Raw genomic sequence first — 18,307 nt, forward strand, 5'->3', positions numbered from 1 at the left:
CGACCTCAACGGTACAAAAAATTGTATTGTAGACTGGATCCCTACCCTAATACTCCCTGGATGTAGTTGCACAGGACTTGGTACATCCTCCAAACAATCCCACTGGAATTTTAACAGGAGGTGTCTGAGGGTAGACATTACAGGGTTTTGTTTTTTAGGCCAAGATCCAAATCAGGTTGCGAAACAATGAATGGATGAAGACTGTTCCACGCTTTGTCGGTGCGTGGAATGCTTTTGGCATATATTCTTGTGGGAAGTATTTCAAGTTAGGAATTGTAGACTAGCCTCTATTTCTAGCATAGGCCTACATGTATTAGCCTTCGATGTGTGCTTAGAAGTCTATATCGAGCTGTCTGCTTAGCATTTTATGAAAACAACTCAATTGATGAAATTCACGTCTACCTTCGAGAGAGCTCCACCCAAGTGAATTTATTAGTTGGAGAAACACTTGCTTCTCTTCAAGTTGCATTGGCCGTATATATCTGTGACGAAGCTTGCTACCTGTCTTTGGAACTCAATTTGGGCAATTTTTGTAATGTCTACGTGGATCCCATGCTGCAACTGCATGATCATGATGTGGTCTGACGAGTGCGAGAGACAGCCTGAGCTTCTTGACAGCATGGGCAGAAAATTATTGTCACATGTGGGGCATGATTTTGAAAAACTCAGCACGTCCTCTATCCCAGGTAGAGATTGTGACACCGGAAAGTGCGGAGTTGGCGGTTCAGGCTATGGGTGCACATAATCGGTGACTTGAAAAGTGTGGGGGGGATTGTATTGATACCCCCTCCCCCAATAAAAAGTGGGGGATATTTCTCCATCCCCCCGGGATCTCTGCCCATGCTTGACAGGAACTGGGCAGTGGTAAAAATTCTCAGAATGTTGGGTGGGCTGTTGCTTTTACTGTTGGGTGGGTTTGACTATTCCAACGCAAATCATTCTAAATCTTAATGCCAAGGTACCTGATTTTGCCTGACCTCCTCAAGAGTGACCCCAAGAACTGATACATGATATGTTTCCGCGTATGGCGCCGTTTCCTGGAGATCTGCGTAGTTTCACACTTGGATTAAATCGCATACATCACTTTTCAGACTCACACCAGTGTGTGATTTTTTTGAATAGCGTCCCTATCGGCTGCAAATTTAATTGGGTGATACAGTAGACAGTCGTTCCAGCAGGACACGCCGGTTTAGCTATTAGATGCAGCTTGCAAATGTTCAAGTTGGTGACGGTTCAGTCAGCGACTTCGTTATCAAAAGCAGGATTTGCAATCAATAGGCAATGCAAATAGCACCGAGAAAACTTGTAAAAGGTTTTAAGAATTGCGTGGTGATTGAGTGGGATGTGAGGAAATCAGATGGGAAGACCGATTTCCAAAACAACGAAAATGGCTTGGGGGAATGGGAAAAAAAACTCAGATATACATAAAAAATATGTCGGTGGAAAGGACCTGTATGCCGGGCACCACACGAATGACAACAAACGCGAAGTTGAAAAAAAGCCAATTGGTAACTACAGAGGGCGGTATTGAATTGCGCAAGGTTACTACGTGAGGAGTTTGCATGTGACACACGTAAGGGACGCTTTTATTTTGCTAAGTGCGCGTACTCCGACTTGCCTCCCGCACTCAATGAGAAAGTAAAGTTTCCAGAGACTTTATCAGCAGTCTTTAGGATTTCGACATGAGTGAAATGAAAGAATGGCCCCAACTGGTTGGGAAGGTAAGCCAATTCGTTGTTATTTCCGCATATTCCAGTACTAGTAGGCCTAATTAATCAACTGGAATAATATTAATTTTGTCACAAATGACAGGCCTATACTATACTATAGTCACCTAGCCCATAGAGGTAGCTAACCCGAGGATGTCGTGCATTACGTGCTATCGTGCACCGTAGATTATATAAAACTGACGAGACCGTTTCGTTCTGTTGTCACTCGTTTGGCTTGTAAATCCATGAATTGAAGATATTTTTTATACGTTAATGTTACGTGCTGGTAGTACTGTAGGCTTGTTCCATATGTTTTGTTCGACGGGGTGTGTTCGTTATCCTTTGGAACATCAACCACAACGATTGATAGGCCCGAAGGAAGCTTCCGGTTAGTGTGTCTGCATGTATTTGGCCACTGTACATGTACATGTATATACAGTGTCCTTTCCACTGACAATCAGGGCTGCCATGCTTCAAGTATGCACCAAGTCGTCCCAATGACTAACTTGCACGGCGTATTACATTATTAGTAGGGGGTGCGAACGTTGGTTTTGCCAGATGAGGGGCGTTTAACCGGAGGCTCCGCCTATCACACACAAGTACACCCAGTAACAAAGGACTGGGTTGCGTGCTAAACACACACCGTGCAAAGGTCGAGGGTTTTATATCACATCGATAGATCTAGTACTGTATGTAGCCTGCCTGATTACATTATTGTAACTATTAACATAATAAAGATTGAACTGTAAATATTGACAAGTGAGAAACAGATGACTCGAAGTTGGAAGACATGGAAATTGTTGGGATTTAGGCGTTTAAGCTTGCTGGTTTTTTGTAATAATTTCGATATCTTTTGATGTATGGATTCTGTCCGAAATGCTTCATTGTTGACTGCCTGCAAACACTGAAGCGTTTACACCTGAACTGGATTTAATTTGTTGTCAAACATGCATGATTATGAATTCACTTTGTTTCACACGCCGTCCAGTATCTGAGAGGAAATCTATGCTATATTTATTATTCAGATACCTTACCAGTCACCAAGCATGCATGTCACCAGGAAATAACCGGATGGGCTATTCCTTTTTTGCTTGCTGGATCTGCGGTTAAATATACAAATACTGAAAGGAAAGGATTGTGAATTGTGGGTTTGCTATGCAGACAGTTTCTGCTTATTTGTTTCAGAGTGGTGAGGAAGCGAAGGCAGATATTAAGAAGGAAAATCCATCACTAGAGGTAAGCATCATCGTCCACAAAACTGACATGTTTGGAAGCAGGGGCAAAATAAACAGCATTTCTCCTTCGAGAAACACGCTGCAGGGCATAGGCTTGCCAATTTTTATCAAGATAATATGAGCTTATGCTTTGTTCAGTGGGGGCGTTTATGCAAATCAATTACTTACTGTACTCTGAAGGAAAGTGTGCTTAAATATTTTTTAATTTTCCTCTATAATTAAATGTCACCAGCTAGCATTTTGCAACCCGGTTTATTGCCTCAGTGGAACGACTTGGGTATTCCTCACAATTAAAGACTGTTAACAAAAGTTTGGTTGTCGTGAGAAGCCTTATGAATTGTTTAAATGGTGAAAAATGTGTAATCATTCTAGGAAGAGTGGCGAATGTGTTGACTTCCATTTTTGTGTCAATGTTTTAATTAGGTCCAAATCGTTCCGGAGGATTGTATGGTGACCGCGGATTTCAGAACGGATCGGGTGCGCATTTTTGTCGACGCACATCAGAAAGTCGTTCAACCTCCCCGTGTCGGTTGATTGAACAACCTCTCGGAGGGGGTTGTGTGCAATGATGGAGATTCATCATGCAACACTCATGATCGTTACTGATTTGATGCATCCACAGATTATATTTTGTGATGACATTTATGATTCTGAAATGTCTTTGTTTATAATTGGATAAAGATAAGCGAAGACGACTAACGTTTAACATAGCAGTCAACTGTAATTATTATCATACAATAAATGGAATTTCACCACTAAATTTCATTTAAATTTCTTATGTTTGTTTCGTTTACAAATTGTGCTGGTCTACGTTCCTAGGATTGGACAGAGTCTAGTAAATGTGAATGAATTATGTTAGAAATGTCCTTGATTACAATATTCCTTTACCAATAAGCAAGTGTTGAGGTATATCATATAAAACAAGAAAAGGCAAAGCCAATACACCATTGTATCTATAATCAACCGGGCTTGTAGATCTTGTAAAGTATGACGTAATATACGAGAGCAGAGATGCAGAGGTTAGGACTAAGTTGAATGATTCCGAAAAATCTTAAAGTGAGTTCATTGTCAAGGTAAGCAAAAAATGACATTTTCCATATGTCATTGCATTTTAAACTAAATGTACCTCTTGTGAGTGACTCATGAGCAAACAGCTCATATTGACTGTACCGATGAAAGCAAAGTCCTGGATTTCATAACACAAGGCAAACCTTAGAACTGTGGAGAAAAATCGAGATTTGCAACAAATATATCACAAAATTTGTGGCCTGCTCATAGCTGATTACGTGTATAGCAATAATTCTCAAGTGGGTCTCGATCCCAACTGGCTTGGGTTGCTAAACTTACCCCGAAACGAACCTATTGAATAATCTAGGAAATTGAACATAGTTGGAAAGGTGAGAAGCAGGCTGACTCATTGATGATAACACCCAGTTTTTGAGGCCCACTTACAATTGTCAAGAAAATGTGAGACACGGAACAAAATTTCTTTCATTTCACTCAATAGCTTTATAGGCATAATATTCGAAACGGATGTCGTCCCACGCTGACTTGGCTTGCTATTAATGTCACCCTATAATATCTAGAAATGAAATATTGGTAATCCGGAAAATTTGGGCATAGTTGGAAAGGTGGGTTGACATGTTCCACTTTATGTCGAAATACATGCATCTGTGATAAATCAACAGAGGTCCAGTGATTAGAGCGAAATGTAACAATTTCCGAAAACTGATTTAATTGAATCCAAAACAAACAAAAACAGAGTCTTTTAGTTAATCTAAATTTAAAGAAGTTTTTTTAATGAAATTAACCTACATTAAAGATTCCGATTAAGTTCACTCGGCCCCAGGTGGTAACGTTTGACCATTTTTCATCATGGTCTAATCAGCCAATCTTGGGTGGCTCGGCGACCCTCCCTTCAACATCGAGATAGATACGAACTCGATCAGTCCGGTAATCTTCTGTAACAGCATATCCGTAAGGTACAATTTGCACCTACAACAATGGAAATTAGAAATAATAGAGTAAAACCTCAAAATACGAGCGACCATGATTTTGAAAACACTAGGGGACTGCACTTCTCGTGTCCTCCGACATAGCACTTTGTTACTAATCTCCGCTCACTTAGGAAAATTAAAGTAGATTTTTTTTCCGATTTGAGAAAAGCTAATGTTTTTATTTCCCGTTAAAAATCTCTTGAAAAGCTGGCCGCCTGCCCAAATGTACACAAATGTTCTTCTAAAAGATATGCGCAGACGCGCACGTGAAACTCATGACTTATAATTATAGGCCAAAGACATTTATGGAATTTATTCATTTATGATTCATGTCAGAAAGAGCCAATTTACTTTGCCTTCTTTAAAATAATGCTTCTTCAAACGTCATTATCGTCGTCAGTGGATAGTTATTACTTATTGTAGGCTACATGTACTCCCTCTGCCGTCCTTACCCTGTGGACGGTACGTGAATGCTATGATGTTCGTAAAACACGCAGTAACTGAATAAAACAATATAAGTCTTACCTCCAAAGACGGTGCCTCTCTCTCAATAACCGCCTTAGCTTCTTCTCCTGTCTGTGAAAGTAAAGCAAAATAGTGTGGAAACTGTCAGGTGTGCATGAGATGATGAAGTTGTACACTTTTAATCGCTTTAATATCCTTTTCCACTTTATATGAATCCAATGTGCATGTAGATATTATGGATGTTACATTAGTTACCTTTCCGACGAGTTCTGGCCACGATCGTTTTTCGGGCGCTTGGCGGCATCCCAGTGAAAGGACTGCTAGCAGAAGCAGAGTAGAACAGAGCACCAACCTATTGCCTGCCATGTTCTGCGCGAAGCAAAATTGACGGAGTGCAGAAGTTAGATAAGAAATTAACGTAAGCTCGGACTTTAAAACAAATTGTATACTTGGACGGGGAAAGTTTCTATAAACCAGTATACCGCTGCAAACGACAGATTGCTATAGCAAATGTCAGTGAAAGTCATCTGGCTGCGTCACACCATATCAACCGCGAGAGGCGGTTTCAAAGTAAATACTGCTTTGCATAAGGGATCAGAGTGTATAGTGCAAACAATAAGCCATAGGAAAATGTCCGAAGCGCCCAAATTATTTTAGGGATGTGCCTTCGCTGGATAATTTTGTGGAAATAATAACCGTGCACTTGCTAACCAAATAGACGTGTACCAGCAGCTCGGGTAGTCTTAAGTGCACTAGACCATACAAAAGAAACCTGATTTCCCTGTATACAGCCAGTTAATGATCTTTGCACATTCTTTAGTAATGACTTTATGTCAGTTGGCTGAACCGGATTTGAGTCAACGGATCACACTTCGAGTATGTGTTTGGTCGTAGCAGTGATAAGCTTCACCCATTCTGCTTTGAGTTTGCCTTGTCCTTGCAGAAACGTTTGCGAAAAAGATTAGTCGTTACCAACGTATTAGCATTGCCTCAAGGAGGACGTTCATGGGCGCGAATCCATGTGCGATGGGGAGATATGTCCCTCAGTTTCTGGGGGGTCATAGAATCATCCCCACACACACTTTTTGTAGCGAGAAAAAGTATATTCAGTAGACCTTCAAATGGGAGAAAAGTATTCGCCGTTCTGATGTAAGCTTAAGGGGTGTAAGATGTACACCAGTGTCAGTGTCCCTAGTTTCATGTGGCGTCCAGAAACCCCATCCTTCCCACTTTTCAAATTTCCACGCCTCGGGTGATTTATTTCTTTTACTTGAAGACTTATGCCACTGAGTAGGTCAAGTTATTTAGTAACATTTATCGGTGTGAAGCAAGGTGTGATACAGCAGGTCTTGTAATTGTACAGCCCAATTCTTTAGTTCTGAGAAGAGAATGAACTTCCACTAGTCTCCCCCTTTTTAAAAAATCCGTCTCCCACCTACGCGCCGGCTTCATTGTATAGTTGCAGTGTTCCTTGGGAATAGACCACGTGAAGTAAATCGGTTGTATTTTCACTATCATACTATTGTTTGTCCTTTCTGATCGGAATTCTTGTTAGTTCAGATACGATTCATCTGGACCGATTTTCCTTTTGGTTGGTAGAAGCCAGCAGGCTACTAAACGAGGAGGCTCCACACAATTGTTTTTTATCAATCTCTGAAGGCAGCAACCCTTTATTTTTAAACCACATGAGTAGAATTAAGCAAATAATTTTGTAGAGACGTTTGATTTATTCATATATGCTAACTGATTTTCCCCTCTAAAACCATAGAGTAACTGGAGAAAATAGACAGAGATTGCAAATGTGGGGTACATGATGAATGCCTGTGTATCTCAAAAATCCAAAAACCGATCAGTTGTTCTCAGATTGATCCAACCGTTTGAATGCAAATTAAAAGCTGCAGAGAACCATGCCAACCGCATGGGGCTCGATTCCTACCAAGAGCAGAAACAATCAGTTGATTTACATGTGCTTCTAAAATTGCTTTTTGACGATGCGAACAATTTCGAAAATATAAGCTTTTAAAACTAATATTGTGAAGAAAAGTATGTTAAAAGAATGGTAATAATACAAATATTAAAATAATAAACAAAATTCGCTTTATGACTCATTGTAACGTTCTACCAATCAAAAACTTTCCACACCCTTATATCGGTTTCCCCCCGAAAATATCACTAGTAAGTTAAATGAAATGCGTTTAATGGAGCAAATATAGCTGCAGTAATAATGTAAAGGTTACAATAATGTAAAAGCAACATCAGAATACAAACAGTAGCATTGTATACATTATGGACTAACAATGTAGTCACTAGTGCACGTCTATGCGCCCCGAGGTACTGTGAGTGACCAGAAGAGGGTTCTATTTCCCTAGGACCCTCTTCTGGTTACTCTCACGCCTGAGGAGGTCATAGTCATGCACTAGTGCCCGAATTTGTTTTATCAGACTCCCCTGTGTAAAGTGTAGGATAAGAATAAGAAAATGTTCGTCTCGGGAAAATATAATGCTCTGTGGATCAAGCCGGAAGGCTAGTTTTACTACACCTCTTGAAGCAGTCAATATTTGCTTAATGCGGAATACCTTTAACAAAAGTAAAATAAGGACAGGAACTTTCTGGTCATGTTCGTAATCATAAGCATATGGTACCGTTCTGCTAAACGTATGAATGCGTGTCATAAACCTATTCTCATAGCATATAAGAATAGAGATGGTGTCAGATCATGCCTTTATTTTATACGGTTTAGGAAAAGAGTGTTTCGCTCGGTTGCTTGACTGTCCTCGTTGATTCGCCAAAGTAGCGGGTCAGCGACTGGAAGGAACTCTTTCTTCTCCGTTGCTCCTTGCGATCTTCAGGTGTGGGAGACACCGGTGCATTTCTCCCAACGGCATCCAGGGGAGAATCCTCTTGAATATCATCAAGAGAAGAGAGGCGCCTGGCCGGCGCTTCAGAGGATATGGATTTGGCTTGATACCCAAGCTTGCGGAGGACTCCGGTCCACGATCCCTCCTCTTCTTCTCCAAAGACTTCCTCATCGACTGACTCACGCCTGGCTCGAGCGTAGTCCTTGTACTTGGCCAGTAGACTCTGGAATCGCTTGACGGCTTCCTGGTGTTTACGAAGCACCACCTCAGCGAAGTCGGTGACGATGTTCCAGGTTTTCTTAGTGATCTCCTCGGAGTAGTACCAACTAGCCGGGGTGAAGCGAATAACATATTTCCCTTTAAGGGAGGTCGGAACCATGTGGGCCTTGCCAGATTGGTTGATTCGTTGCAGGAGAAATTCTGTCAAATTGTTCTCCCCCTGTGAACAGTAAATCCGATCTTTGGTTGTAACAAAAATGAGCATACCGAAACACGAAAAATGCTCCTCAGTTATGTCAAATGCCTCCTATTTGTCAAACATGTATGACTTGTTGCCTTCATGGCTCTGAAATCATTACGATATCCGATTCACAAGAGGATAACCTATATGGAAAGAGCTTCGTACCTTCAGTCTAAAGCACACGAGGCCGAACTTCACAGTGCCGACAACCTCGAACCTGTCATCCGCCAGCACCCAAGACTCAAACAACTTGGCCAAGGCCACGTGCTGTGATCCAAATAATAATTCATGTAAATGAAATCAGTTCACTCTTAGATGATATTAAGGTTTGAAGAAATTATCTGTTTGAAGCAAAATCACCCTCCACAATGAAAATAAAGTCACAGGAGAAAATTGATAACCGACATCAACGTACAACTAGCTTTCCAGGTTTGTAAGTGATAATTCTTGAAAAGCATTCGCCCAAATCAGAAAATAGACTCAGAAAATTGTTCTGTGGGTCAATTTTATAAAATCATTCAGCAAACGAGTGATCAAGCAAAAACCTGAAAACGTCCGTCGAACAAAATCGCTCTCCAAAGGAGTGAGTCCCTCATAAATTCACTCCTAAAGGGGGAAGAAAAAACACTCTAAAAAGTGTAAAATCCTTCAAAAGACAGAAAAAACCCTCAAAAGAGTGAGAAATTACTCCAAAACATACAGGAGCCATACGAGGAACCGTTCTTTTCGAATTGTGACTGAGATGGTTCCTCGAAAGAGTGCAAAATAACTCTTCGCAGTGGTTTTTACCCTTTTTTGGAGAGTTTTCGTTCTTTTTAGAGTGGTTTTCAGAATGGTTTTCACTCTTTTGGAGTAGATTTATGAGGGACTCACTTTCGGAGAGTCGGCTTTTCACTCTTTTGCATTGAGAGAGTACTCTTGAGAGACACATTACAAACTTTTACTGTATTTATCAAAGCAAAGTTTACAAAAACGTTGTATAACTAACCGATCTTATGTAAGCTTGAAGTCCTTCCACGCCGTACAACCTGATGACAAACCACAGTTTCAAAGACCGGAATCGGCGGCTCAGGGGGATGGTCCAGTTCTGTCCAAGTCAGAATTACAGTTACAAATCAAGACTGATCACTTGAGAACAGTCAAACATTCTTATTTTATTTGGCAAGGGTAGTTTTTAATTCAGCAAATGTGCGAATACAACAGTAAAAGGAAAGAACTGCGTGAGTTTAGAGATCACGTGACCTTGGCAAAGTCACCCTGACTATGATCGTGCTCTCTTACCCTGTAATCAAGCAAGTGCTTCTCTTGTTCAGCTTCCATGTAGTAGATGCGGTTGATGGACAGTGCTTCGACTAGTAAGTACTTGTCCCTCACCCTGCTCAGTGAATGGTTAATATCTTTAATTACGTGCTGTTTGTTAACCTTTTTCGGAACTCAGGCATTATGAAATCTAGGACTGGTTCTGCAAGCGGTCGCAAGTGTTTGTCGCAAAACGGTCAAGGATGGGTAAGAGGAGTTTGTGGCTGGAGATGTCACCTGTTTTTAGAGTTAGATTTGGTGAAAACATTTTCGCAGATAATTGCCATTGGCGATTGATCTTCCAGGCTAGAGAGGCCATTGTCACAATTAACTAAGCACTCTCTGCAAAATTTGGGGGTTGAAAGATTTTACAGTATGTTAACGTGGATATAACTGAAGATGGAAGAAAGGGGAGAATAGTCACCACATAACAGAACAGTCTATGCCGACGTGCATCCACTTAACAGGATTGTAGTTGAATGACGACACATACTGGAACAAAATTATGGTAAATATTAAAGTTCATCTGAGTGAGTGGTCAGATATTCGTCTGTATATATGTCTCCACCACTCCGTCTGCTCTCTGGGAAGAAGAGACACCCAACATTATCATTTAATCGTGGGTATCAGGATTTCTGCCAAAAGGGAGCACCGCACAGCTCCTTGTCAGAGCTGTATAGATAGAGCAGGGCTTCTTTCAGAATTTTGGACACAAAATGGCTGTTCATAATGGGTACATTAGAGTGTGTAGCTATTGTATATCAACTGTCCAGTTGCCAGTTTGTTTCCAAAAATGATTACTTTTGTCGCAACTCTCTATATATACGGTTCTGCTCCATGTACACGTCGTAGCAGACTGAGATAGGATCAATAGCAGAGGAGGCCTATTCCATGGCATGGTTAATGTTAAGGACCATGCCGAGTAAGTGCGCACTCATGCATCTGATTCTTCCCTTTACATAATGCATGTCACGTAGTTAATTTACATGTACATGAAATTACTTTTGGTTTGACCTTGATGCTTCCCACGCAAGGGCAACTCGGGGCTCTCTTTCTGTGGGTTTCACAAAGTGTTGAGCCCTTCCAATTTCTGTGTGCATTTTCCGTGTATATTGTGGGGAGCATGACTTCTGATGTAAGTCATGTTTAGGAGTATCAATCTTAGAAACTCCCTGTGAGTAATTATTTTGCGTATAATAATTTTGTATTTCCCGAAATTGTGTGATTTGGGCGGCACAGTGGGACGACTGATTATCCGTGAAGTTTGCTGTTAGTGTACATGTACTGTGCAAATATACCAGGCCTACATTTGTTAAGGAAAACAAATGTGGTTTCATTGTTTATTAGATATTTTGAGAGTGCCCTTTCCTCCTTCCTCCTACCTCCAACTGTCGTGGGGCTGGTCTGCTACATTATGAACAAAACAGCATTTGTTTAGATCAGTTTAGATCTTGACTCTCGGATTACTACCAAGTAACCTTTTTGAAATGTGGATTTTATTTTTAAAAAGATCTTCTTTGTTTATGGTATTCTCCAATATATTTCAGATCCACTGAAAGAGTAGATTTGACACAACCCGAAAAGGGAGTCCTGATTTTTCTTTATAGGAATATAGACGTCAATATTGCAACCTGGCGCCAATCGTCATTATGAAGGTTATGCGTGGTGGCGTCTCCATGTTGTCTTAGGTGCTTTTTTGTTGTTTAATTTAGTTACAACGAATGCACAAAATGTTCACTTGAGCCTAATACACCGATACAAAACTCGTGCCTCAGAGGACACGTTAATGAATAAACCTCTGCTGACGATTGGCGATGTCCCTTCAGAGCCCCCATTTACCTGGAATCCGTCGAGTAGATACTTGAACTCTGGACAGATGAGTGCGTTGCCAGCATAGGCTCCGTCCACGTGAAGCCACAGGTCCTTTTCAGCGCAGACTTGGCCAATTTCCTCGATGTTATCCACAGCTGTACTGCTTGTTGTTCCCATGGTAGCACAGACCTAAGTATTTTACAATGCCATCATCACACTCTCAAGCTAAATTTACAAAAGAAAATATTTTAGATTTCCACAACGGGATGTAACTGTGTGGGCGTCATGTGACACTTCGCCGATACAGGAATTTTTACCAGGTTGGTATTGACCTGATTCAAAAGTTTCCGGCAGGCTAGCAGGATGGGTGGCCTATATGGGTGTCATTTCAAAACAATTTTTAAATGTGGACCAACCATTCTATGGCAAGACCCACACGTTCAATTATTCTACGGGAATTAGGCCTTCACATGTTCCAGTTTAAACCAGACGCATATTTATCTGGCCTGAAAAGTCTTATAACAACTGTTACGTACTTTTTGTGGGTAAAATAACTTAAGCTATTTTGGAGCTGCCTTTACCAGAGAAAAGGACGAATGTTACTCACAAAGAAGGGAACCAGTCCACTTGCTATATCCTCCTGCAAAATAAATAAAAGGCATGAAAACTACAATAATCTTGCAATACAACCCACCCAAAATCATTCACTGTAAAGTCAATCTGTTTCTTTGGGACGTCTCGTACTACAAGCTTGTCTAAAATTGGCCAGACTGCAGTTTAATAGCAATCACGATTAGCAAAACATGTTTTGAATCTTGACAGAAAATGGAAATTCACTGCACAGGATAATTTCAACTCGTTGTACTAAGACATAAAAGTGAAGCCCTCTGGACCAAGCATGAAATGACGCTGAAATTTGAAAGGACTAACCTACAGTATGCCTACTGCGTTTATACACTCGAATGTAACCCTCTAAGCTTTACCTCCACTGCTTTGCGTAGAGTCTCCCCACGGAGAGCGAACTCATCATCGGTCGGTAAAATGTGTCTTTTCACAAAGGCAATATTGGCCGCCTTCTCCACCGATGAATGGGCCTGATAAGAAAACGAATTGTGCCATACCTTTAACCAGACTATATTATTCATTATGTTTCAATCCCCTAGCTGTGTATTTACTCTCTGATCTCTAATCAACATTAACTAAACAAAAATATTATAGCCGTATTTATGCAGTAAAATCTCAAACATCATCTCGCAGTAATACTAATGCAGTCCACTATTTGAAAAACCTCTTTATCATCAGCCGATGGAGGTAACCATGAGAGGTAGGTTGAGAGAAACAAGGCTGGAGAGGAACTCTCATGCAATGGGTTTTTGTACCTCTTCTGAGAAATAAGCCACCAGCTTAGATAGCAAGATGCAGTCATCTTCATCTGGTTGTTTCTCCTTCATGGCGTTAATTGTCTTTGTTCTGGCAGCAAACAGACACACGAGAGTGCACTCACTGGATGAAGTCTAACAGATGAAAAGGAAACATTACGTGACAATTAAAAACAAAGAAGTGAATGAATGAATAAAATTGTTCAATTAAATAACACAAATAAATTCGTCTGCCTGCAGTAGAATTACAACACTGCCATGACTTCGAAATCTCTGTTCATCACCACGGGAAGTCTGTATACGTTTAAAGTTTTGGAGGGGGGATTGAGTTGAACATAAAAATTCGAAGAAGGTGTATCCAAGAAATTTTATAAAACTTATAAGAAAGGGTGTTTACACTCCTTTCAAGGTTCAAATTACAAAATAAATAAAATCTAATGTAAGCTGAAGTAATACGTCACCAATTTTTAAATCAGTTTTTAAATCTATTGTAAAAACTGTCATACAAATTTCAACTTCTGGCTGCAGTGACAATTGTTAAAACAAGTCGAACTAAATCAATTACCTTCAACGTCATTGTGCAACGGAGAGGGCCTTGCAAAAAGTGAGGGGGCAAGCCCCCCAGTCGAAAAAGTGGGGGGGGGGGCACTGCCCCCCCCCGCTTCCGCCGTCAGTGGCAAGGACAAGGGTGCACAATACTGTAGTGTGTCTTTGACTGATTTTAAATCATTTCCATGCGTGCAGCAAAAGTTGTTAAACAATCTTTCTTCATCGTCCCAGTGCTGCTGCTGACCTTTTCTACCCCAAGTTTGCGACCATAGACATATTTTATGCAGTAAATAAAAATCTGTATTACTTTTCACCGAGCGGTTGGTGGTTATTCGATCGAGCCTTAATTCGCACTTCACTTTCCCAGTTAAAATAGTACGATCTGGGAGTACCGGTATTGCTCCTTCCTCGGCATGATTTCCATTCTGGATTAGTAATTACAACTTAAAGATCAACCTTTACGTTTTACAGTCACCCTCGAGTCCGTTCCATGTACTGGATTATAATTATATTCCCAGCAACGCCAGGACCTTTGACCGCACTTGGTCTTATCTCATGGAAAATCACTTGAGCAGCTATTGCCTCTAGACAATGATGCTCGGAGTTTCACAATCGTTTCGTTGGTCAGTGGGTTTTCCGGTGTGTTTTGAATGTCATGCGAGGGCCATGTAATATTTTTGAGGCCGTTGCAAAAGAACCTCTTTGCAGTGTCAAAAATCTGTGTTATTACTATCTCGAAAACAGATGAGAGCGCTCCTAAGTAAATAAAAACCATAGACTGTGCATTAATTCAGCACACGAGCAAAATGATATAGGAAATGCATTGAGAAAGCTAAGCGACTTTTCTACCTTTTAACTATGAATTCAAGTATATACACACTCGATGTGGTATAATTTGTTAAAGTCATACCCATTTGATTTGTCTTATTTCTGATACCAAATAGACCGCGCCCATCCTTACCTGAATGACCCCTCCCCCTTTACACCCTTCGGTGTACGGTAGAAGTTCCTTTGGTAGACCCATCATGCGTCCAACCCAGTCAACCATGACCGTCTCCAATTCCGTCATGACAGGGGAGGCAATCTAATCGAGAGGGGGAACTCAGAATTAAGATTTGTGCAAGCATGATTTGGTAAAAAAATACATCCTCTGCCACCACGATCACCACAACAACACCATAACTATCACAGTAAAACTCTGAAACCACCAATGCTCTTCTTGCCACGACAGCCACACTAGTGGCGTACTAGACTAAATACTTAACAAATACAACATTGCAGCAGCGATGCTAAATTTCTTTTATGTAACGAAATTAATGTTCTCACCCAGGTAAAACTGATGCTGCCTAGCCCGGCAACCAGAAATTCCGCCAGCATGGCGGGATAGGAGTTACCGCCCGGGAAGTAGGCGTGGAAATGTGGATGGTGCCAGTGGGTCATCTGTCCAGGTGAGATCGAAACAATGAAACCAATTTTGTCCATTGACCAATTAATGTCGATCTTTGCCCAAGAAGTTCGACGTCACCTGCCTTAGGATGCATGAATGGACATGATAATTTTTGGGGCTTGGTGTTCGTGAGAGGAAAACAGTTTTCGAAACATTGTTGGTGGGGAACGGGGACTAGAGACTTATTTACATTTTGTCAGAGGTGGAAAAGGAACTCCAGAGTTCCCATGTTACTCCTTAGTGATGTCTTGATTATTTTATCCTGGAATAGTCATTTGCAGGCAAGATTTTGATACCCTGAGATAATTAGACTGCACCTGAATCTGTTGTCCCAAGCTGGGTCTGCAGTATGGGTCTTTGTTTTTTTATTGGAAATACGTGGGGGGGGGCATGCTGGCAATAGAAGCATAGACGTCTCTCCGGAAGCACATTAAGACACGGCTAGTCAGTTGGTACTTGAACAACGCTTGCTCAAAATGAAACATAGTGGAGGTTACTCCAGGACATCAGTACCCGTGCAAACTAAAAGTATCGTGAAAATGTGGAAATATAAAATAAATCAGTTTTCACCACAAGAAGTTAGAATATTTAGGTCGATATCTTGGTCAGCCTGATCAGCGAGGGTTTACACACGCGATATGAACATGTTCGAGCTGTTTGCAGTCTTATAAGTTTATTCCGCGATCACGAACCATCACTATCTCCAGAAGAGTTGCAATCTTCGTTCGACGTCAGAAATGGTCGTTCAACGCAGTTGTCAAGAAACCAAAAAAGGCATCTGAAAATTTTTTTTAAGAATAACACACTGGAATAGCCAGACTTGAATAAAGGCTATAATTGTGACCCTGGAGGATTTTTTCAAAGAGAAATAAAGTCCGACATTTCAACAAGGGAAGCTTCCACGAGGCAGGAAGAATACTTTCCTCTAAAGACTGGCAGTAAAACATTCTATCGGTGGATGTGCACGTTCAGGTTTGGTTTTATTTTTCATACTACAAGTGGTTGAATACGTGTACACTATACAGTAGGCCAACGTGTCGCGTAATGCAGTGTCGTAGCGCAAGCCAGGAGCACAACACGAAAACAGTCGTTCCACGAGACTAACTTTATCCCCGTTTCTGACAGCTTTGCTTGGAATTTGCTTGAAATTTGTTATTTGTATTGGCTCTCCGGTTTTTTTTTCTCCCTTCTCTTTCAGACCGTGTCCGTGTCTTTATACAGAATTCTGGGGTCCCTATTGCAATAGAGTACCGAACATGGAGCTATTTTCGAAGTGAATACGTCACGCGCACAATTATGTGTGTAAAAGGCACTAGCGCAAGAACCAGCGAGAACTCCTCGCGTTTGCGCTACCCTTCCTAACTTAATAACTGGGCGATTGAAACAAAATTCCGTGGGGAATTACTGCATTTTCATGCTTTACCTCAGACTGCATTATTGCCGGTTTGTTGAATCAGTTGACGACTATTAATGAGACAGATTCGGATAAAAATGATAAGTTGCTTAATGTGTAAGTAAGGTTTGGGCAAAAACTTGATTGAAAAAGACTTCAACACCCCAACTACTCCATCGGCTACTTTGACGACTTACTCCAGGCAGAATCTTGTCGTATACGTCTTTTATCACGTCCTCCCATGCCTCAGGTTGCTGGGGAGCGTTTGCGGGAAGCAACTTGTGTAGATAGCCAGGCTCCACGGAGGGCAACACGGGCCGGTCCTTAACACCTTTCAGGTAATCTACGATAAAATTGGCCACATCACCGGCTGCACGACGGAACGTGTCCTCATCCATGTTTTGATTTATGTATGCTTTGCCTCGAGGAAAGAAAAGGATTCTCCAGACAGTACCGTGACGGTTATCTTACTCTACAGCAAAATTATTGTGACTGGATGCAGAGCTGCACATACGCCTTGACGCGGTCAACTTCACCGGAAGCAAATCTATACCGATGGAACGCCAAATCTTCCCTTTCCCATCAAATGTGTAACTTGCTCCTTCTTTGCCTGCAATGGTGCTGTGAGACCATGTTTAGGCTTGAAATGAGCTGCTTAGTTAATTGATTGTCTATTTCACGGTACCGGCACTTCAGGATAATTTGTTAAATTCTACAAAAACGGTCTACAAGATTAAAAACAAAGCAAACTAAAAAATCTCGACTGCCAACGAATCATCCACGAAAACTGTAGTTGTGAACACAACAGGAGTTGGGAAAACGTCCCTTGAATAAAGTAACTTTACATTAGTCGCATCGTATTGATATATAGAGATATTTGGCGTTCCATACCACAGCAGTTATTGTCTGGGAACTGCTAGTAGCCAACCCTACATAATATGCACAGAGACCACTAAATCCAGCAAGTTGCAAGGGGGACGTGAGCCCGGTTGGATAACTGTGTTCCGACTGTTGTACGTGCTTTTAAGGCTACGTCAGCCGAGCGCATTGATCTTCAGATCTTTGGCTAATTGCAAATAGTGGATTCTGTATGGTCATACCTTATAGGTTGTGGTGTCTTTGGGCACGACACTTTGCCACTTGTTGATTCACACTATCCAGGAGTATAAAATGGGTGTCCATGAGGTTAGAAATGGTTATTTTATTCAACAATTAGCCTCCGTCAAATATTGTATCTTATAGAGCTCAACAGAATTATATTTCAACGGTCTTTGACTCTTGTATATACTGTATCATTGTACTGTTGGACGCATTACGCATCCATCCCGAATGTTACGTTGAAGTTGATTCTTGAAGTTTCTCCCCACGTGTTACCAATTTAAAATTCCATCACTCTGTTCTGTTTTACCAACATTATTGTTTACAATATTATTATTTTAGGTTAAAAACAGTGTGAATAGGTGTTTTATCTTCATTATTTCAGTCTTTCATTTCTGTCATTTCCTCTCAGCTGCCTTTTCTTTCAGCCTTTCCCAATAGACTCAGGCCTTCTTTGTCTTGAAACTGGCTATTAACTTCCACGAAAATAACCCTGTGTACTTTTTAAACAGCTTTTTTGTCTTTAACTTCCGATGCAGTTTATAAAACAATTTTCTGGCAGCAAATTTTAATGCCAAACATCGAACCGGCCAGTTTTAATTTAGT

The 18,307-nt window shown here is 41.0% G+C and overlaps 4 protein-coding genes across 4 annotated transcripts in view; 2 read left to right on the top strand and 2 right to left on the bottom strand.

The window, feature by feature from the left end:
- The first annotated feature begins 1,544 nt into the window (after nt 1-1,544).
- LOC110977009 (uncharacterized) lies at nt 1,545-5,473 on the top strand. Its single transcript, XM_087133727.1, has 3 exons — nt 1,545-1,721; nt 2,895-2,945; nt 3,368-5,473. Exons 1-3 carry the CDS (start codon nt 1,683-1,685, stop codon nt 3,476-3,478), a joined length of 201 nt encoding a protein of 66 aa, XP_086989853.1. The 5' UTR covers nt 1,545-1,682; the 3' UTR covers nt 3,479-5,473.
- On the bottom strand, nt 4,378-5,997 carry LOC147800151 (uncharacterized). The gene is made up of 3 exons (XM_087133726.1): nt 5,662-5,997; nt 5,467-5,517; nt 4,378-4,939 (listed from the first exon to the last, which is right to left on the bottom strand). Exons 1-3 carry the CDS (start codon nt 5,770-5,772, stop codon nt 4,829-4,831), a joined length of 273 nt encoding a protein of 90 aa, XP_086989852.1. The 5' UTR covers nt 5,773-5,997; the 3' UTR covers nt 4,378-4,828.
- Nucleotides 5,998-6,898: 901 nt separating this feature from the next.
- Nucleotides 6,899-17,024, bottom strand: LOC110977004 (aromatic-L-amino-acid decarboxylase-like). The gene is made up of 12 exons (XM_022230766.2): nt 16,801-17,024; nt 15,090-15,203; nt 14,725-14,847; nt 13,215-13,349; nt 12,819-12,929; nt 12,443-12,475; nt 11,863-12,024; nt 10,448-10,515; nt 10,006-10,099; nt 9,713-9,811; nt 8,890-8,991; nt 6,899-8,703 (listed from the first exon to the last, which is right to left on the bottom strand). The coding sequence occupies exons 1-12, from the start codon at nt 16,999-17,001 to the stop codon at nt 8,143-8,145; spliced, it is 1,803 nt and encodes a 600-aa protein (XP_022086458.2). The 5' UTR covers nt 17,002-17,024; the 3' UTR covers nt 6,899-8,142.
- Nucleotides 15,095-18,307, top strand: part of LOC110977006 (uncharacterized) — a 52,329-nt gene continuing 49,116 nt past the window's right edge. Inside the window, exon 1 of the mRNA XM_022230768.2 lies at nt 15,095-15,211. The gene's annotated coding sequence lies outside the window, so the exon portion shown is untranslated. The remainder of the gene's footprint in view (nt 15,212-18,307) is intronic.

This window comes from Acanthaster planci, linkage group LG02 (genome assembly GCF_054643075.1).
Source record: "Acanthaster planci isolate LZ-2023a linkage group LG02, COTS_SCS, whole genome shotgun sequence".
In the NCBI taxonomy this organism is placed as follows: Eukaryota; Metazoa; Echinodermata; class Asteroidea; order Valvatida; family Acanthasteridae; genus Acanthaster; species Acanthaster planci.